Source organism: Scyliorhinus torazame, chromosome 10 (genome assembly GCF_047496885.1).
Source record: "Scyliorhinus torazame isolate Kashiwa2021f chromosome 10, sScyTor2.1, whole genome shotgun sequence".
Classification (NCBI taxonomy): Eukaryota; Metazoa; Chordata; class Chondrichthyes; order Carcharhiniformes; family Scyliorhinidae; genus Scyliorhinus; species Scyliorhinus torazame.
In genome coordinates, this window is record NC_092716.1 from 223,966,470 (window position 1) to 223,988,901 (window position 22,432).

Genomic DNA, 22,432 nt, shown 5'->3' on the forward strand with positions numbered 1-22,432 from the left:
GAGGGGTGGGGTGGGGGGGGAGAGGGGTGGGGGGGGAGAGGGGTGGGGTGGGGGGGGAGAGGGGTGGGGTTGGGGGGGGAGAGGGGTGGGGTTGGGGGGGGAGAGGGGTGGGGTGGGGGGGGAGAGGGGTGGGGTGGGGGGGAGAGGGGGTGGGGTGGGGGGGGAGAGGGGTGGGGTGGGGGGGGGAGAGGGGTGGGGTGGGGGGGGAGAGGGGGGGGAGAGGGGTGGGGTGGGGGGGGGAGTGGGGTGGGGGGGGAGTGGGGTGGGGGGGGAGAGGGGTGGGGGTGGGGGGGGAGAGGGGGTGGGGGTGGGGGGGGAGAGGGGTGGGGTGGGGGGGAGAGGGGTGGGGTGGGGGGGGAGAGGGGTGGGGTGGGGGGGGAGAGGGGTGGGGGGGGAGAGGGGTGGGGTGGGGGGGGAGAGGGGTGGGGTGGGGGGGGAGAGGGGTGGGGTGGGGGGGAGAGGGGTGGGGGGGGAGAGGGGTGGGGTGGGGGGGGAGAGGGGTGGGGTGGGGGGGGAGAGGGGTGGGGTGGGGGGGAGAGGGGTGGGGTGGGGGGGGAGAGGGGTGGGGTGGGGTGGTGGGGGGGTGGGGTGGGGGGGGGGGGTGAGGGGTGGGGTGGGGGGGGAGAGGGGTGGGGTGGGGGGGGGGAGAGGGGTGGGGTGGGGGGGGAGAGGGGTGGGGTGGGGGGGGAGAGGGGTGGGGTGGGGGGGGGTGGGGTGGGGTGGGGGGGAGAGGGGTGGGGTGGGGGGGGAGAGGGGTGGGGTGGGGGGGGAGAGGGGTGGGGTGGGGGGGGTGGGGTGGGGTGGGGGGGGAGAGGGGTGGGGGGGGGGAGGGGGTGGGGTGGGGGGGGGGGAGAGGGGTGGGGTGGGGGGGGGAAGAGGGGTGGGGGTGGGGGGGGGAGAGGGGTGGGGTGGGGGGAGGGGTGGGGTGGGGGGGGGGAGGGGTGGGGTGGGGGGGGGAGAGGGGAGGGGTGGTGTGGTGGGGAGGGGTGGTGTGGTGGGGGAGGAGTGGTGTGGTATGGTTGGGGGGGGGAGGGGTGGTATGGTTGGGGGGGGGAGGGGTGGTATGGTGGGGGGAGGGGTGGTATGGTGGGGGGAGGGGTGGTATGGTGGGGGGGGGCATCGTAGGAGTCCTGCTGGGAGGTAGTTTGGGGTAAGGGGAGTCCTATGGGGGTGTAACCAGGGGAATCCCATACGAATGTGTGGGGGAATCCCAATTACTGGAGACAATGTTTTTACAAAAGTAATCCATCCTCTTTTACAAAAGTTGCTGATAGTGCATCTGATCTTCGTCGTGCATCTGATCTTCCTCGTGATGGAAATTCTCTGAGCTTGATTCTCTGATCGCCAATGGCGAAATAGAGTTCAGCGATCGGCTGGAGAATCCACTTTTACGCTGGAATCGGGGGCGGCCATGTTTTTACGATGCTCCGCCCCTCAAAAATGCCGTAAGCCGTCGGGACAGCCTCAAGACAACACCTGAGGCCCTCCTCCGATGCTCTGCCCCCCCCGATGGGCCGAGTCCCCAACGGCGTGTGAAACGTATCCTCACAACTTTCAAAAACCTCACATGTCAGGATGGAGCCATTCCGCTGGTTTGGGGGTTTCAGCGGGCTGGGTGGAGTGGTGGGGGGGGGGGTGGGCGAGCGGGGTTGCAGGAGGGGCAGTTTTTGGCAGGCCGGGTCTGGCCGCTGCCATGTGCATGCGCGATCACGGCCCTGGCCATTCTACGTCCGTATCGGCTGCTAGCCCCCCATCAGGTGGAGGATCCGTGCGGGGGCGTCGCTGACTTTCTGGTCGTAAGACCAGACAGATCCTGTGGACATAGCTGCAGAATTGGAGAATCCAGCCCTCTATCACTGTGCTGGATTTCAAACTGTAATAGAAATAGTATCCTGAACTTAGAAAAAAGGAGAGAGATTGTTGCTGCTCATTGGCAGCCTTTTTCTAGACTTCTGCTTAGCTGTATGGGGTGTTGTAATAAAAAGCATTAAGAAATGGTAATTTTAGTCACACGACCACTCGCTCCCTAATTAGTTCAGAAGGCAATTAAATAGCTCATGTCTGGACAAACTATGGCTACTGTTTTATGGCCTAGGTGATTAAACTCTATAATTTCCCAACTATTAACTTCTGAATAATCCATCATCCATCTCGATGAGATCTTCCACATAGCTGTTGTCACGGTAAACATGCTGTGTTTGCTTGAGAGGTAGCTTTATAGAAATGCAAATGGTAAGAGCCCTACAGTTTCAGATAATCTTTTGAAGTAGTTCCTGATTTCAGCAAATATGAAATTTCATAGCAGGATGCCTGTGCATGTTTTTATTGTATTGCACATTGGAACCTTCCAGGAACCTGGTCAACTTGTAATGCCAGATATCAGGTTACTTGTGGCCGCCTTCTTAAGTCAGCGTCCTTGCTGGCTTTTAGAATTCCTTTTTAAAGCAGTTCATTTTGTCACCAAATGAAATTAAAGAATAAAATCACACATGCACATGCCATTTCATCATGACAACACTCAATACAAAACATTTCTAACCGGGCTCTACTGCAAAGATTTAAAGATGAACAAGTTACTCCAACCTTGATAAATTTCTAAATTCGTTGCCAGTTAGTTACAATTTTCCATCGTACTCTAGTATTCTTACTGTTGATTACTACTTGTTGGAAAGGGGAAAATAAATGAAAAAAGACTTTGAATCTCCGTTCCTTCACTCTAGCGGGATCCTCCGTTCCTGCTGCAGTGAATGAAAATTTGGCTGAGTGCCAAATTCGCCGTCCTCACTGGTAGTGGTAGTGAGGCGCACTCACAATGGAGAATCTCGCACATAGGTTGAGGATAGATTATACTCCACTCCAATGGGCTCTTCCAACAAGGAGCATTCCGATACCCACTGTCAAATCTCCCATATAAATACCAAATACTTGGTAAGATAGGGCAGCATGGTGGTTAGCACAATTGCTTCACAGCTCCAGGGTCCCAGGTTCGATTCCCGGCTTGGTTCACTGTCTGTGCGGAGTCTGCATGTTTTCCCCGTGTGTGTGTGGGTTTCCTCCGGGTGCTCCGGTTTCCTCCCACAGTCCAAAGATGTGCAGGTTAGGTGGATTGGCCATGCTAAATTGCCCTTAGTGTTGGGTGGGGTTACTGGGTTATGGGGATAGGGTGGAGATGTGGGCTTGGGCCGGGTGCTCTTTCAAAGAGCTGATGCAGACTCGATGGGCCGAATGGCCTTCTGCACTGTAAATTCTAAGATATATTAAGGACGACTATCGCCTGAAAGCACCCCAAGTAAGAAATCACAACTGTTTGGAGAAAAGATGCAGTTTTGTCACCTTCCCTTTGTAATGTGGGGGTGAGTTCTAATGTGGCATGCTGTTGGCAATTCGGATGCAATTCTCATTTGTAAAAATGGCAATATCTGGCCCATATAGTTACTGAGGAATCACATTACGATTCATTTATAAAATACACAAACTACTAATTCCTCATACAATGCTTCATGTGCTTCATTGTCAACAAATTACATCTTCATACAATGCCAATCTTGTTCACTGAGCTAGGGAAGACCAAAGGATGGGATTCAGTACAATCAGACGCTTTATTCATAAATTTAACAAAGGAAAATTACAGCACTGTTGATGGAACCTCCACTCAAGCCAGTGCCCCTCGCAGAGGTGGTGGCTGATGAAAAGGAGGCAGGCGACACAAAGTTTCCCACGAGTACCTGGCATCCATTTTGGAAGCATGCCTCCTGCCTCCAGACCAGTTTAGAGCATGCTGGTTTGGGCAGAAAGAATAGCTATCCACCCAAAAGCAGCTTGGGCGCCCAATCTCTCTCTCGCCAATCTCTTTCTCCCCAATATGCATCGGCAGCCCCCACCTCTGCGAGGGCACTTTGACTGGCCCACCAGCTTCAGAGGCCCACCTACCATCCTGAAGTGGCAAACGAGTGCGCTCCCACTAATTGGTCAGCTCGTCAAAAACAAATCGCTTCAGGGATAAGGGAAATTTACCTGACATCAGGGTTCTAATCCCAGAAATAGAATTCAGTCCCTAGTACTCAGGAAAGTTTATTTTCCTAGCATTCTATTGAGCACAGTAGAACTGTAATTAGAAGCTGACAAAATAGCATCACAAGTTTCCATTTAGGAATGGGAATAACTTTTATTCATGCTGCACTCCCATATCACATATTAGTTGGTGGATCTACAAAACTATGTGAAAGGGCAGATCAATGACAGCTTTGCCACAGCCAAAATAAGAAAACCTGCCAATAATTCATATTATGAATGCAACAAAGCTGAGACAACAAACCTGAGACAATGAGATAAATTGCCAATAAATGTACCCGAGTGCTATTTATTTATCAGATTAGAAATAATATGATTGTTTTGGCAGAGTATTTACCATTTATATTAATATCCATGAAATTGCTATTAGCTTAAGGGACTGGTTTGGGCATCTAACAGGCACTTTCTTTACACTTAACATTGATTTTAAATTTGACAAAGAAATCACAGCACAAATATTTGCCACACAGAAAAAATTCAGAATTGGAATAAAACAGATCATTCTGACACAGTAAGAGAAAAGCTGCTATCACCATACGTTCAACAAAATGCAAAACGCAAAAATGGAAAAGCAGCTGAGACTAAGTGGGCCAGATTACTATGTTTCGATGTATCACATAACTGCCAATGCAATTGTCCTTGTCACGATTATCTTAAAAAAGATTTCCATTTCTATGGTGCCTTCCACCATCTCAGGACCTCTCAAACAATTTTCAGCCAGTGAAATATTTTGAAAGTGTAGTTACTGTTATTGTAGGGAATGCAGCAGTCACACATGCATAAGGCAAGATCCTACAAACAGTACTGTGATAATGACTGGATAATCTATTTTTAGTCATATTGGTGGAATCATAAGTATGGGACAGGGTGGGATTGATGAACCAAATGGAAAAATTATTGTTAATTAATCTTACATTTCTGATACATTATAATTATTATTAGGTGAATAAAATTTTCAAATTCCTTTGAAAAGGTGTGAAGTTTAAAAAAGTTGATGTTAAGAGAGATTTGGGTGTACACATACAAGGAATACAAAGTTACCATGCAGGTAGAAAGCACTTGGGAAGGCAAATGGCATAATGGCCTTTATGGCAAGGAGACTGGAGTACAAGAACAAGGGAGACTTTCTACAATTATATAGGGCTCTGGTGATTATTTGGCCTGTACTCTCCGCAGCTTAGAATAATGAAAGCCAATCTCATTGAAGCATACAAGATTCTAAAGGAAATTAAAGCAAAATATTGATGCTGGAAATTTGAAATAAAAGCAGAAAACGCTGGATAAACTCAGCCGGACTGACAGCATTTGTGGAGAAAAACAGAGTTAACATCTCAAGTCCAAAAGGGGCTTTGGCAGGATAGACAAGTTGTTTTCTCCATCAGGAGAATCGAGAAGATAGGGGCATAGTCTCAGGATCATGTAGAGTTGAGTAGAGGTCTCTTCAGTCAGAGGACTGTGAATCTTTCAGAGGGTTGCGGAAAGGTGTTTGATCTCCGAGGGAATCAATGGATACAGAAAGAAGGTTGGAAAGTGGAGTTGAGGAAAATCAGCCATGATCTTATTGAATAGCGGAGTGGGCTGGAGAGGCATATGGTCTACTCCTGCTCCTATTTTTTACGTTATGTTCTATCATTTTCTTATTGAAAATTATTCCTTTTAAATTAGTACTTGAACTGAAAGTTTTCATTAAATGAGCACTTTACCTCTTACAGATTTTATTGCTTTAGAATGTTTTAATTACTATTATATCTTGCATAAGTACATGGTAATTACCTTATTCCTGCAATGAAATCTTACCATTTTTATGTAGGTAAGCAATTGCACTTGCCAGGCTTCGAATCACATGCCTCGTCTCTTTCTCACTTAAGCGTTTTTTTCTATGAAGGATTGCGCTTAGTTCTCCACCCTCACAGACTTCTGTCACCAGGTATACTCGCTGAAAGAGACCAATAATTATTAAGTTATCTAGTAAGGATTCTCACACCCTTGTTATTTTGACATTTGGTTCTTCAATTTTAAAAGGGTGATATATTTTATTTAAGGTGACGTAATATTGAACCTCCCAGCCATCTAGGGAATATAGAATGCATCTAGCCTATATTAGTTGGAGTGAGAAATTTGCTGTTCAGTCTCCCTGCGTCATTGATAAACTATAAGTGAAAACTTATCTGCAGATACAGTGGTTTAATTTTCATTAAAACAAGTAGGCAATCACCAATCAATTCCATCACCTCCAGCATTGTTTTTTTAAAAAAGCTATTTTGTGAGAAATCAGGAAATGTGACTTGTATGGATAGAAGTGGCTTTTTTCCCTCCTGAATCTATCACTGAAGTACGATGATATTGTTCACTCATTTATTATTGATTTTCAGCAGGATGGGAACAGCTTCTAAAGCCCTGTGTAGGTTGCTTGAACATGATTGATAACAAACTAAATATTGCTGTAACTTCTCAAAGTGGACAGATACCAGTTTTATATTCAAAAGTAGGCCAGAATCACAACTGTGTCCAATATATGAGTCTTTCCAAAACAAACTTCAAGGCAGCAGGATTATTCATAAGTTAGAAATGTTTCCTCATTTACCTAATTCAGCTTCAATGTTGTTATGGAGGCTATGTTAACTGATGACTTGTTTCAGAAGATAATCTACCATTTTAGAAACTATAGGGGATAGTGTGGCCTATAAACTGGAAGAGTGGATCTACCGTTTGTAATAAAAATCATGGAAATCAACAAAGGTGGAAACCAGGTGACGTTTGCAATGTATATCAACCAGGTTACCGTTCAACCAGTGAAGGTGAAAATTAACCTGAGCATATGATGGTGCCGCGATATTATTTTAATCAGCAATCATGTGCTTTTAAAAATATATATATTTAAAAAGCCACTGAAAATAAAGTGAAACACTAGATTGGTGATCTATAAATGCCTTTCTTATTTCAATGCAAAATAGTCAGGGTGATTTAGAACCATAGAATCCCTTACAGTGCAGAAGGAGGCCATTCGCCCCAACGAGTCTGCACCAATCCTCTGAAAAAGAATCCTACTTAGGGTCAGTGCCCCACCCTATTCCTGTACCCCCACCTAACCTGCACATCTTTGGATACTAAAGGGCAATTTAACATGATCAATCCACCTAACCTGCACATCTTTGGACTGTGGCAGGGAACCGGAGCATCCGGAGAAACCCAATGCAGACACGGGGAGGAAGTGCAAACTCCACACAGTCACCCAAGGCAGGAATTGAACACGGGTCCTGGCGCTGTGAGGCAGCAGTGCTAATCACTGTGCCACCATTAAAAAAATAACACTGAAGGCAGCACGGTGGCACAGTGGTTAGCATTGTTGCCTCACGGCGCCGAGGTCCCAGGTTCGATCCCGGCTCTGGGTCACTGTCCATGTGGAGTTTGCACATTCTCTCCCTGTTTGTGTGGGTTCGCCTCCACAACCCAAAGGTGTGCAGTGTAGGTCGATTGGACACGCTAAATTGCCCCTTAATTGGAAAAAATGAATTGGGTACTCTAAATTTATTTATTTTTTAAATAACACTTTTATGCATACTATTTCAAAAAATAATTGAATAAAGGAGAGTTACATGAGACAGAAAGGAAAGAAACATGAAGTAGCAAGAAAGAAGGGAAAAGGGGAAAAAATGAAGCAGTTGCAGAAAAAAATTATTGGAAAATGTGTTGGGGAGAGGAAGAAGTGAACAACGATAAAGAAAGATAAGAAGCCTGAGAAGGGAAAGCAGCAGGCCAGAACATGTAAGAGAAAAAACCAGCAGAGTGCCCAAGAAGGTAGGCACTGCAAACCACAAGCCTGAGAAAGAGCAAGACGTACCTGATGGGAAACCTTGGGGGAAGGATCACTGCAGCCGACGTGGGAATGGTAAGGCAGACTGGAAACTTGAAAGAGGGCCATAGCTGAGTGATAGCTTGCAAAGTAGACCTCAAAATGACTATTGACTCTCATTTTATATCCAGGTTATAGTTATTTTTAATTATTTTGAGCTGTAAATCTACATGAGCATAAAAAATGCAAGGCTGCAATTTTTATTTTTTAAATTACAGAAAAACAATTAAAATGTTGACATTTAATCCATGCTTATTGATAACTGCTGCATGGCGATGGTTTTGTTTATACAATCGATTACTTGGATTAGAGAGAAGAAAAGAAGCCAAACCACACCCAAGTGCCTATTAATTTTTTGATTAAAGATGTTAGGTATTTGAAACATGTTAAGATTATAAGCATTAACATAATGAAATATCTTGAGTTCCCAGAACGCTGGGCAAATCTAGTTGTATCTTACTTTGGGTGTTTCAAACACCTCTTCCAGATGAATGATATGTTCATGGTCCACTAGCTTTAAGATACTGACTTCCCGTTCGAGCAGCTTCACTCCTGAACTCCCAGCCTGCATTGAAAATAAAAACAGCTCAGTCTAAGTAAGTAAATCTATAAAAATCCTTCTATATCAACAATTCAAACTCGTATATTTCAACACTTTAATTTGGTTTAGCGAATCCCACATACTCAAGTTCCATGTCAATATTTATTTGCTCGAATTTATAGTATGGCCTAAAAGTGTTTTCCTCTCAGAAGATGCTTTCAAAATAAATTCTATTTATTTTCTTAAATTACAGAACGTGCTCTCTATTACCCATTGCCTGAAGGTTATTAATTCATCTTAATATTAAAACTGAGCATACCTTATTTTAGAAGAACACAACGGTCAAAAATTATTTACCTTTTCCCGGTTGACCTTCTTGATTGCCCACTTCTTGCCAGTCCCATTATGTGTAGCCTCAATCACTACTCCATAGCTGCCTTGTCCTAACCTTTGGCCAAAACTATAGATTTGCTGAAAAAAAAGTTTCGAAAGGTAAAAATACGCAGACATCATAATACAGCTTGTTGACAGACTTAATTCAAAAGTAAAAATACATACTCCATTGAAAAACAGTTTCTTACAATTACCGTACTAATTGAAAAAGGGAAATCTGTGTACTTCATGATACCTGGATTTTAAGGCTTTATATTCTTCGTGATACCTTTAATGAAGAGTAATTTGTTGGAGTGATTTTATTCAATGTTCACTTACTTTTTATGTTCAGATGTTAGCTCTGCATATCCAGCCATTGTATATTATGTGAAGTTATCCAAAAGCATGCTTTCCTGGGACTAGTCAAATGGGGTGAGTGTTAGAAGGAAATCTGGATGGACTGCTGATATACAGCATTGAATTAGTGGAGCATACTGGACGCCTCTGTATTGGTGAACTGATGAAGCTGCCTGGCATAAAGGTGAAAATCTGGACGGAAAAAGTACTGGCACTTCTGAAAATATCACTGTTAATCTTTTATGCAGATATATTTCCTCAGTACACAGTGGAAGAGTCATTTTTGTAGTTCGACAATATTGGAGTTCCTGAAACTGTTCACCACACCAGAACATCCCATCCTTCATACCGCCCTCATTTCCCCTTTCATGGGCATAGCCTCCCTCAGGCCCTGACCCTTGGCGGTGCCACCTCTGCACCCTGGCAGTGCCATTGTGACAATACCCAGCAGACAGAGGGAATGCCAATGTGCCACCCTGCCCTATCCCCGACCACCCAGAGTCTCCAATAGCCTGGGAGACCCCCCTCCCAGGTGCCGTTATGCCTGGTCCATGTTTGTGTGGACCAGTACTAAACAGCGCCCTATCGAGGTCTCCCACGTGAGGCAGTTAGATCTCAGGTGCTGGGAGAATCCGACGAATGCCTATTTAAATGAGCATGCTGATCTCACCCAGCGAGGACAAAATCCAGATCGCCATATCTCACAAGGTTTGGTTGAATCTTGAGAGATGTTTCGATCATCACTAATCTCGCAAGAGGCCTCTTGCAAGATTTAACTGCCTCGTCCTGACACCAAGTCAGGCGCAACGAGGCCGTTAATCATGCCCAGATATACTAAATACTGGAAGACCGGGATAGATTTTGTTTGCTTGACCCTTTGGCATGGTTTGAACAGAGCACAGGAAAACAAATTTGGAAAGAAGGACCACACGGCATTAAGAGAATCTATCTGATTTCCTTCCTATTGAAAACAAATAAAAGAAAAATCTGGAAGGTTCTATAAAGAACATGTGAATACTGCTGCCAAATTTGCCTCTACTTTGCTCAGACATTGCTTAATGTCCAGGGAGTAAAGATGCAAATCCACATAATTACGTTTACCATTTTAGTTCCAATTAATAAGTTGTGTCTTGGGAATGAAAGTTGATGCTTTCTGTAAAAATTCTATACTATTGTCACTATTTTTTGGAAGTTTATTTTAAAACATTTATGTTCAAGGAGACACCATCAAAAACAAAAACCAATTGGGCATCTATCCAGGATTGAACAGTGACAAAATAGATCAAAATTCAAGGAAATAAATTTCACTTGGAAACTTGGAAATTATTGCAGCTCTTGAAAGCGTCCAGCTCAACTAACAGATTTTAAAAATTACTATATGCCAATAAACTTGAAGGGACACGATTTGAAAGAAAAGTGTTTGAAAAATGTATTTTTAAAATATACACCATGACTTCAATCAAACTAGCACCATAACATAACATGCTAAATGCTCAATTTTTCATCCTTCCTTCAGAAAAACAAATGTTCAATACTCCCTCAAGAAAACTATTATTTTAATAAAATCAAAACTAATGGGCGGGATCCACTGTCCAGCGATGCCAGAATCGTGAAGCGATTGGGCGGAGAATCGCGCGTCAGCCGAAAATTGAGGCCGGCCCGGGCACCCAACGGAATGCCATGCTCTGGGGCCTTGACAGCGGCAGGAATGCATTCCGTGCTGCACGCGGTCGTGGAATGCAAATTATACAGTAAATGCTGTTGGCATATCATTAATGTGGGCCTAACCCAGCATTTTCCGTGTCCACCACGATGCTCCGCCTCTGCCAGGAGGAATTACTGATGGCGAGGTTCACTTGTGATATTTAAAATCGTAAAACAGGTGGCGTGGCTGCTGGGGTAGAGAGAGGGGGTATGAAAGGTGCCCAACATTGTTTTAGTGTGCTGACAATTGTACCGCTGGCCAGGGAGCTTCTGCCAGAGCTGGGGGAGAGAGGAGTAGCGTGGGGTGGCCAGGTGGTGGGACGTGGGGTCAGGGTGGACAGGCACGGACCACCATTGTCACAGCCTGCAAGGCAGCCATGCAGCTGCGCACGCCGTTGACGGCCCACTGTGGACTTATCACCACTGGTTGTATGGGTGCATCCCCACGCACTCTGGCCCCAGCTGACCCATCAATGGGATGGGGGTGCTCCAGCACAACCAGTGCCATCTTCTTGGCTGGGATGAGGGTGTGTGGGGAGTGGAGTGCTGATATGCAGCTCCTGCTTTTCAGGCTCTCGAATGCCAATCCTGGCCCTGGCGAATCACACACCAGCATTCATCGGAATTGCACTAGTTCCACGTGGCACCAGTGCTAGCCCATTAAGACATCCTGAATTATTCCGGGGCCGGCGCCGCTTTCAGGGCCGTAGAACCCATGTGATTAAGTCCTGGCATCAGCATTTAGTCTCTGAAATGGAGAATTCTGGCCAATCTGTTTGAAGAGGATTAGTTAAAATTGTTGCTTCTGATCAAGTTATACAGTTTTATAAATGTACCATATTACAATTATGAATTGCAATTTCTACTCCAGTGGTACAATACTGTTATCATGTTGAGAATAAATTCAAATATTTTCTGAACTACGATAACAGAAATTCATCCATGTAGCTAAGAATATGGGGCCAGAACTTCTGTGGATTGGCAATCACAGTTGAATTGCCACTTCGCCCCTTTTCAATTACTTCACCTGGGAACTGCACATTTCTTGTCTGACTCTGGCCTGCTAAGAAATGTGCTGCATACTGGCATCTGGGACTCTTGTCCAGGGCAGCAGCGTCGGGGGATGTGAAGCCATGCCCCCTTTTTACAAAACTAGCTGCTGTAAAGCAGGAAGACTTACAGGTCCCATTACTTTTAGAAGCCAGGGAAAGGTAAGTAGGAAGATTGGGGGGGGGGGGGGGGGAGGAGAGGTAAGGTGTGGGACAAAGATTGGGGGCACATTGGATAGGTTGGGAGGGCAGAGATGTAGTTGGGGGGTTGAGAAGGTCGTTAGAGGGCAGGGGTGGTTGTGCGGTATTCAGGAGTGTGGGCTGTAATCAGGGACTTTAGGGAGTGTTCGGAGATCAGGGGTGGAATTAGTGTCATTTTGGGTGAGTTTGGCAGGGTGTTTCCCGCCGGCTTTTTGGGCGAGATCCAAACCGGTGTTCACCCACCTTAAGAGTCATTTTTTGGGACCTTGGGAAGTTTCTACCTTAGAAATTTTTCAGCAATGGGGAGCTGAACTCGCTGGTGAGAACGGCTCCTCAGAAATAGTCACGATGATAGACGATGGGTTAATCGGAAGGGCTGGAAAGATAGTCAGGGGGTCGGGAGGGTAGTCGGTGGGTTGGGAGACCCAGTTGGGGGTTGTGCCGTGAGTGGGATTTGCTAGTATAGTTGTCCAGGAGTTAGAAGTGGTTTCAATCTTTCCAACTTTTCTTAGGTAACTATTCCATCGAGAGAGTTGGAGCCATCTGAAGTCTCTGACTTAAATCAGAGTATTGGAGGATTCCAAGTTCAGGGTAATAGCCCATCAGAAGTTTGAACTTCCCAGACAATTCCAGTATAGTTCTTGTGAGACCTCATGGGAGACCCCAGCATATCTTCTGGGGTACCTCCCCTATGCAAACCCCCCTCCCTGAAGATCAAAAGTTCTGGGCCATGATCTTGTTTTTATGAAGGAAACAGAAATTTACATTAAAACGAAAATATAACCAGTATTGATATAAAAATATAAAATACAAAATTTAACCAACACTGGAAAAATAATCAAACGGTCACTAAAACCTTTTGCTGATTTTGTTTCAAGATTAATTCTCGCCATATCCTATTAAAAGTTCCATGTATATTAGAAGTTAGATAAACTAAATATTTTAAATGCATCACCCTTGATGTTTACTCATCTTATTTTCAGGTAAATACCATACTGCTAATAAGCAGTTTTTTTTAAATGAAGGGGGAGGAGGGGGTTTAGCCCATTTTGTAATTAATGTCAGGCAATGTGTTTCTCTCTGCTGTCTGATCCTATCCACTGGTAGAGATCACTTCTGCATAACAACTGAATACTAGACACACTAAAGTTTTATTCAGTTCAAAATATCATCCAGTTCATCCACAACAATCCCTATATATTATAATCATGTACATTTCATGCATTTTAAGTGTTATTTCCCCAGAAAAGATGTGAAAAAGTGCAACATAAGCTTCTCACATTAAAGCAAAGGTCTAAGATTTTTAAATTGTCTACATACCCGAATAGCAAATTCATCATCAACCCTGGTGTGAGGCACCACCTTGTATTCAGCATTGCCGACAGCGGCACGCTGTGAAGGCATCTTTTGAAAATCTCGAGCAACCTCAATTTTCCTGCAAATGCAAATAATGCATTGAAGAATATTTTAGCTTTAGAATAATGTAACCATTTGGAACAACTAATAGAAAAGCAAAATGCTGTTATGCTGGAAATCTGAAATAAAAACAGAGAACACTGGGAATACACTTGGTCAGTATCGTGGAGAGTGTTAACGTTCCAGGTCAATTACCTTTCACTAAATCAAGCAAAAATTAGCGATGCAACATTTTATAAAATTAAGCACAGAGGCAGGGAAGGCAAAAGGAAAGTTTTGCATTAGGGTGGAAGGCAGGAGTAATTAGATGATTGAAAGAATAACGGCGCAAGGGCTATGATAGGACAATTAAAGAAATTAATGAAGGGTCTAACCAGGAGACGAAAATGATAGAAACAGAATCTTTACCAGTCTAACTTTCAGCTTGCACATTGTGACAGTGTAACAAACACTAATGTAATAATTCAAAGTCTATCCCAAAGATTAAGTTCATATTTGAACCACATGTCACTGGAATAATTTCCTGCAACCAGGTTCCCTTCAGCTGGGCACCCATGCTCCATGAAGCAGAAGTCATCCATGCTATCAAAGAGAGGCTTTAAACAAACTGTATTTTAATCATAATCTAATCGCAAAATACTGTGGAAGATAGAAATCTGAAATAAAAACAGAAGATGCAGGAAATACTCAGGTCTGGCAGGATCTCTGAAGACAGACCAGAGTTAATGCTTCAGGCCAAAGTCGTTTTGTAATATATATGATGTATGATAAGATTATATTAATAGCTTATAACTAATACTCAGGAGTGGAGAACAGATGGGATACCACTGTCAAAGAGGTTTACTAGCAGGAGATGCATGAGGAAACAAACACTACAAATCCTCACAAAGTTGACGATATCACGGGTGGGACAATCAATGATTGTAAATATTGCACTGAACGAATTTATACAAAATGTTTTAGATGGGAATTCCTGAACAAACATCTTGCTTTTCCATTGACGGAAAAATTATTGGCATTGGAATGTTTGCTCACACACAATCCTCACAATTGTTAGGAGAGAACCTATACCAATTTCAGAACCAACATTTTGCCAAGTACTGTAACCAAAGAGAAGCAATCATTCAGAAATTAGGATGATCTGGTCATTTCATTTGTACAAATTTTTACTATCATGTCAGGGATTCTTTAATTAAAATCAACGGTAGAGATGGTGATATGGATCCAAGAAACCCTAACACCTTTCCTTGGTTGCACAAGCTAGTGTGAATGGTGGATTGATTAGAGAGCAGTCTTACAAGTCTTGGAAAACCTTTGTCTTATCACTCAAGAGTCTTCAATGATTGTATCAGTTCTGCTTTTTCTGCTCTTCATGGCCAGATTGGATTTGTCCTGCTTTTTATGGACAGGACATACCTGGGGCAATTTTCTACATTGTCAAGTAGGTGCCTGTGCTGTAGCTGTAATGGAGTAACTTGACACGGATTGAGGCTAGTTTTGGAGTACACGTCATCAGTACTACTCACATGTTGTTCCCAGGGCCCATAGTTTTTAATATAGCCAATGCCCTCAGCTGTTTCTTGATATCACATCAATTGAATCAAATTGGCTGAAGACAGACTGTGACTTTCGGAACTTCCTTGGGGCCTTCAGGATGAGGCCAAGCTGGATCATCCAATTGGCAGGTCTGTCAGAAGATGGTTTAAAAGCTCCAGCCTTGACTTGTGCACTGATACGCTGTGCTCCCCAATCATTGGTGATGGGGGTATCTATGGGGATATCTATGGAGCCTCATCCTCCTGTTAGTTGTTTGAATGTCCACCGCCATTCACAACTGGATGTGGCAGGACTGCAGAGCTTTGACTGGATCAATTGGTTTGCTTGGTCTGTAGGTTGATTACATCAAACAATCTTCACATTCTGGGAAGTCACACAAAGCTAGAAAATAGTAAAAACAGGCTTATGGGAAGCCAGGTAAAATCCATTCCACTGTGCCAGAATTATGAAACCTGAATCTAAAGCAAAAGTGCAGCGGCAATAAGAACTATTACAACTGGTTCAATCAAGGAAAGCCTTTAACGGTTACATGACAAAATTGTGTTACTATAAAAATGATCCAATACTTCTGCAGACAATAATTCTAACAAACTTTGAGTCTCCAAGCAGATAATAAAATCTAAGAGTATTTGTTTGGTTTCATGGCACACGGAATATCAATGTAAACTGCAATCAGACCAAACCATGTGACCAATGATTGACCATATCATTCTGATGAATGGAGAGAGACTGGGAAATGTTTTCAGAGTGACATGGATGGTCCCTGTATATGCATCACAGAAAGTTGACTTGCAAGTACATCAAGCAATTAAGGTGGTAAATGGTACTCTGACTTTTGTGACAAAGGGACTGGAATATAAGAGTAAAGGAGTCTTATTACGATTATACAGGATGTTGATAATGCCACACCTGGAGTACTGTGTGCAGCTTTAGACTCCTTTCCCAAGAAAGGACATTGCTACGATCCAAACTGTTACTACTGGACAAGTCAGATCCTAGGGTGGAACTGGATCTAATAGATCCCAACTTATATTTTTTTGTTTTTTAGAAATGTAGAGAGTCATAGATTAACAACCGAATAAAACATTTACGAAGCAAGTAAAGATACACAATCACACTGTTCTTTCACCCACAACGATGCTTTTGCAGACGTATACAGATTTGTAAGGATAACACAAGTTACAAAATCTAATTTATACTCCAATGTTTACCGTAAGCACTCAGACCAGTAAACCAATGTGCAATTTGTGATCAGACACACCACACGCTAAAATGCAAGTGACAAATGCTACCCCAACAGATGCTACGGATCTCTCATCAACTCCGTCCAGACACTTGCCACACAGTGAACCAACTGATCCCACAGAAGCTCAGTCTTTTAACATGGGTTTCTAATCTCCACTCTCGAAGAACTCACCTTGGAATGTCCTCCCAAACTATGCTTTCAGTTAGACATCTTCAATGAGGATCCACGTCCAGGGATTCAGCCTTTCCCTCTGATTTTCCTCTCCCCTGGATCACCACATGCATTCCAGCTTCGCCTTGCACACACACTCTCTCAGATATTCAGCTGTACCAGCAGAACACCATTGCTTCACAGGCCCACAGAAAGGAGTCACCAACATTTGAGTGTCTGCACTGATCTTCTGGTTTCTCAGAAACCCACTTTGTTCCAAGTCTGCTTCCAGAAGCTTCCTCTGTTTAAACTTGGAGACTTCCTCTGCTCCTCACTCTTGATTTAATTGACATTTTACAGATTTATGTTCTTTTCTTTTGACTAAGGTCTTCTTGGGACCTTTATCCTTTTCCATTAAGGCCTGCTCCCTGCAGTTCTCTCTGCCAGCAGACTGCTGACAACTTGGTATCTCCCTTGAGATCCAGAACTCTCTCTACATTCACTGTTACTTAAAAACTGGAGCAAGTCACCTAAGATTCTTAGACTTCTTATCCTCAACAACTCAGTGTGGTGAATGTATTCACCCAAGTATGAACTGTCTGTATAGTGCTGTGACCTATGACCTGGGAAATGATAATACTGTCTACTTCCAGGTACTGTACTGGAACCCAGGTGGGCTCCGCCTCTGGCTCCGCCCTCACCGGGGGATATATAGACCGGCCACCTGTGGGTGGCACTCATTTGTACAACAGATACTGGCAGGCGAGTTCATGGATAATAAAGCCTAGTATTCACTTGTTCTCACGGTCTCACAGTGAATTGACGGTATAACACTCAGCTAGTGAGGGAGATTTAAACTGCTCACTTTATCTGAGAACATAATCACCAATGAACTAAAAACTACTGTTTTGTCTCTGTGGGTTCCCCACTCTGGACCCCTGCTGCTACAGAGACAGACTTTTTTCTCTACTTTTTTTTTAAACCTTCCCTAAACTACTGTACAACCTCATTACAAATGTAGTTATACAAACAGCTCCAAACTTGCTATCTCAACTCTAGAATGAAACCAGACCCAAGTTTCACCTTTTTTTACCCACAAATAAAGAATATAAATTCAACTGAAAGTGAGACCGGGGGCGCGATTCTCCGACCCCCCACCGGGTCGGAGAATTGCCGGGGGCTGGCGTGAATCCCGGCCCCGCCGTGTCCCGAATTCTCCACCACCGGAGATTCGGCGGGGGCGGGAATCGCGCCGGTTGGCGGGCCCACCCCCGGCGATTCTCCGGTCCGCGATGACTGAAGTCCCGCCGCTGTCAACACACGCCAGCCGGCGTGGATTGAACCACCTTTCGAACGGCGGGACAAGGCGGCACGGGCGGGCTCCAGGGTCCTGGGGGGGGGGGGGGGGGGTGCGGGGCAATCTGGCCCCGGGGGGTGCCCCCACGGTGGCCTGGCCCGCGATCGGAGCCCACCGATCCGCGGGCGGGCCTGTGCCGTGGGGGCACTCTTTTCCTTCCGCCTTCGCCATGGTCTTCACTATGGCGGAGGCGGAAGAGACCCCCTCCACTGCGCATGTGTGGGGATGCCGTGAGCGGCCCCTGACGCTCCCACGCATGCGTCGCACAGCAAAGACATTTCCGCGCCAGCGGGCCAAGCCCCTCAAGGTAAGGGCTCGGCCCCTCAAGATGCGGAGAATTCCGCACCTTTGGGGCGGCGCGATGCCGGACTGATTCGCGCCATTTTTGGCACCGGAATTCTCTATACAGGGAGCTGTGAGTGCTCAGTTGTTGAGTCTAAGATAGCAGTCAATAGATCTTTTAGAAGGAATTAAGGGATTCTGGGGATATTGCAAGAAGATGGAGTTGAAGTAGAAGGCCTCTTTGATAGCCAAGCTCCAATTTTACATTTTCTGACCTCTTCCAGATCTTCCAAGCAGCAGCAAGAATCATCGGATTACTGCTGCACCCGTAGATCTCCCAACTTCATGCTGCTGCACATTTCTACTGGCGTCTTCAAAGCCAAATTTTGACAGAAATGCACAGCGTAGCATTCATCAAGGAATGGCACAAGGGCAGCATTGAGTTCAAAGAAGACTCTCCCTTATTATGGCACAAGTTTGCTGCATGATAAATTTATAGGTCCAGTTTGAATGTGGGTGAATGAATGAATGAATGGGTGAGTGGATTAATGAGTGAATGTTTGAGTAAGTGAGTGGGTGAAATGGTGAGCAGGTAGGGTGGGTAACTAGGTAAGTGAGCAGATGAGTGGGAAGTCGGGTTGGGGTGTTAGTCAGGTGGTTGAGAGGTGGTCAGGGATTGTCAGGTCAGATGGAAGTAGTGGATCGGGTTGAAATGGTAGTCAGTGGTCTGGAGGGAGGGGAGACTGGTCAGGAAGGGTGATTAGGTTGGGAGGCTAGTCGGATGGTCGGTTTGGAAGGCGGCTAGTCACATCGGATCAGGATGGTAGTTGGATGGGAAGGGGTAGTCTGATGATCACAGGGGTTAGTCAGGTCAGGCCAGAGGGGTGAGTTGGCCTGTTTGGGGGATATTCGGATCAGATGTTAGACGAGGTTTTAAACTGGTTAACATTTTCTGGATAACTATTCAGGTAAGAACTGCAACATCTGTGACTAACTCAGAGCCGGGGATATTCATGGAGGGTCCTAGGCAGCAGGAGAATTGCCCATCAGAAGTTGAAATTTCCCAGGCACTTCCCCATGTCGACCTGCACGTCGAAACCTCCACAGGATCCCAGCATGCATCTTTGGTTGTATATCTGGTCTCCAACAATCTGGAGACTGGACGATTTGGCCTCTTGATTCCTCCATGAAAGAACGCAGTCTGAGTATTGGTCAAGATGACACTTTGTTGAAGCTTTTCATGTTGCACTCATCAGGACAATCAGTATAATCTCATACAGTATGAAGTTGCTGGGCGGGATGCTCCGCCCCGCCTCATTTCTGCCTCACCACGCCGGCGGGATACTCCGTTACACCGGCCGGTCAATGGGGTTTCCCATTGTGGGGCAGCCTCACGCTGTTGGGAAACACCCGGGCGCCGGCAAAACGGAGCATCCTGCCGGCGGGGAATCCAGCCCATTGTTTCTTCTGACATTTGTATTTTTGCAATTGTCCTGATGAGTGGAAGATGAAAAGTTTCAACAAAATGGCTTTTTTCAACAATACTCAAGTTCTGTACTACCAAACAACTCGAAGTAGTCCCTTTGAATTCACCTGATAAAATCCCTTTACCATTTTCAATACCTAGATTAGATCATCTGAACACAATGGAATGCAAGCCAATTTAATTTAATCTTTTAAATCCCAGTCATTCTGCTTAACCGGCACTGTACAGTTAGTCTATAATGGATCGGTCCACCTGTGAATGGTCTTTTTATTTAATCATTTACTAACTGTCATGTTCTGGAAAACTCTATTATTAATCTTAAAATGCAAGTCTCTGTTCAAACAGGCCCATGCTTGTTAGCCTCAATGATGTTGACAATTGCCACTAAAGGAGTGATAAGATAAGCTCAGAAACTAAGAGTAAGCAAATACTGCATCAGACTGAAGGGGGTAGAGAAAGGAGGCTCTCTACTCGGACAGAAGACTGGACGTATGAAACAGATAAGCTTAAACTAGCATGGACAGAGCTGACTGGTGGATGACTGAAGTCAGATCACTAACACTGTGTGGGCTTTAAAAGGAGGAGTATTGTGAACAGGTGCAGAAAAACAGAAGACAAAATAATCTGATTTGGGTGGGTAATTATTATCCCTGTGGAGACCAATAATGTGAAATAACCAAACTTCCCAAATGGCTCCCATGGAAAATCCAATGGATCACGTTTCACTTTGTAAAACTTTTACTTTAACAATCAAACCCAAAATCGACATAAACATTTAACACAATTTAACAGGCAAATTGTGATTGATTATAAACTATAAATGACACATTAAATAGCAGACTTGCAAGTCAACTTACTGAGCATTTACATTCTCTACCTCAGTCCCAAAGATCTTCAAAACTCTTGTCTTTTTCACTAGGAATTCCAGCACCTCTTCTTCCAGGATTTAGCCCGATTCCCAGCCATCAGCAGCACACAAACCCGAACTCCAGGGGTATTATCTTCACTAAAATGGCAGACATCTGCAGAACCTCCTCAACTCTGGTTATGATGGTCTTGATGGCATAGATCCACTAATGCTATCGTCAAGTAGCAGAGACAGCTGCAGCAACTGCCTTTTCCAATCTCCTGGCCTCAGCCTCCATCTCAGTAAGAAGGGAGGCAATACTGAGGGTGGAATGTAATGGACCCATTGAAAAGCAAGGAAGACCCGGTACAAATGTGCCCAGATGTCTTGGAGAGACAGTGGATGCTTTGATGATTTTGAGTATCACACCACTATTGATCCAGCAATTAAACCAATGATTTATCCCCCCACATAATATACCATTAAAATGATAAGCTTCAAAGAGAACTCCAAGAGATAAAAAGGTGACTGGCAGAATTACAGAGCCTACAGATCGGGGGCAGGTTTAGCTCAGTTGGCTGGACAGCTGGTTCATGATGCACAACATGGCCTACAGCGCGGGTTCAATTCCCGTACCGGCTGAGGTTATTAATGAGGCCCTGCCTTCTCAACCTTTCCCCTCGCCTGACGTGTGGTGATCCTCAGGTTAAATCATCACCAGTCAGCTCTCCCCCTCAAAGGGGAAAGAACCCTATGGTCATCTCGGACTATGGCAACTTTACTTACTTTACAGATTGGGTAACTCTCATCGTAGTGAGAAGCCAAATACATAGCTAAGAATTTGCCTGGATCCCAATGATAGAACAAACAGGAATCATTAGCCTATTCCAACATTAGAAGAGATCACACCCCAGCCCTGGTGGTGCCAGAATTATGGACCAAGTGCAGGAAAATTAGAATAGATAGGTGCTTGATGGGCAGCACAGACACGGTGGACCAAAGGCCTCTTTCTGTGCTGTAAAACTCTGTGACTCTTAAGGTTTTCAGCAAGCTTGATACCAAAAATAGCTTCTGAAGCATGAAACTTGTTAAGGAATATTCGATGTTGACAAAATTTAGTTGGTACAAATTGCTATAAGGCCTTTTGGCCTTAGTGAGCCAGGGCAGCATGGTGGCACAAGTATGGTGGCACTGCTGCCTCACGGTGCCAGAGACCTGGTTTCAATTCCGGCCTTGGGTGACTGTGTGGAGGTTTCACATTCTCCCTGTGTCTGTGGGGGTTTCCTCCAGGTGTTCCAGTTTCCTCCCACAATCCAAAGATGTGCATGTTAGGTGGGGTACGGGGGTGGGGCCTAGGTAGAGTGCTCTTTCAGACAGTCGGTACAGACACGGTGGGCCAAATCGCCTCCACCTGCTCTGTCGGGACTCTATATGCAAGACATGTCTATTTCTATTGTGTTGTCTACCACTAATTGTAGACGACAACACATTTATTACTGGAAATCATTATTAATTTTATTTCATTTAAAATATTTATATAAATATAGACAATAATGAATTTTGGATTGCTCCTTATCAAACAAATTCAAAGCCATGATATCTATATTAATCTGACTGCAAAACTTGTAATACTGTAATACTTACATTGTGCAGAAATGCTTTAGTAATCTCATTCAATATGGATCGCAAATTCAAGTACAAAGTAAATGACAAAGTAGTAACACGGTCCTTGACGTTAATAACAAGTGATTCTTGTTCATTTGGCAGCATTGTTCCATTTATCTTCTCTGCACAGTTTGAATATGAGATTTAGAATGAGTCTATTAACCCGGCAAAACCCAACCTTGAACAAATAATTCGAGTTAATTTTAAAAGGTTTATTTATAAGCTTTCTATCTGCTTGCTTTTTAATCTGAACATTTTCCACCAGAGACTTCCTGCAC

General features: G+C 44.6%; 1 protein-coding gene across 16 annotated transcripts in view; it reads right to left on the bottom strand.

The window, feature by feature from the left end:
• stk33 (serine/threonine kinase 33) overlaps positions 1-22,432 on the bottom strand; it is a 244,685-nt gene that overhangs the window by 95,931 nt on the left and 126,322 nt on the right. For 15 of the 16 annotated variants that reach the window (XM_072466451.1, XM_072466452.1, XM_072466456.1 and 12 more), the window contains 4 exons: positions 13,469-13,583; positions 8,823-8,936; positions 8,385-8,489; positions 5,869-6,007 (listed from right to left, as the gene is read on the bottom strand). In XM_072466451.1, the coding sequence (XP_072322552.1) occupies positions 5,869-6,007; positions 8,385-8,489; positions 8,823-8,936; positions 13,469-13,552 (442 nt within the window). In that variant the 5' untranslated portion in view covers positions 13,553-13,583. Of the gene's footprint in view, positions 1-5,868; positions 6,008-7,912; positions 8,360-8,384; positions 8,490-8,822; positions 8,937-13,468; positions 13,584-22,432 lie in introns of those variants that run through there. The other variant, XM_072466464.1, reaches the window with a different exon arrangement.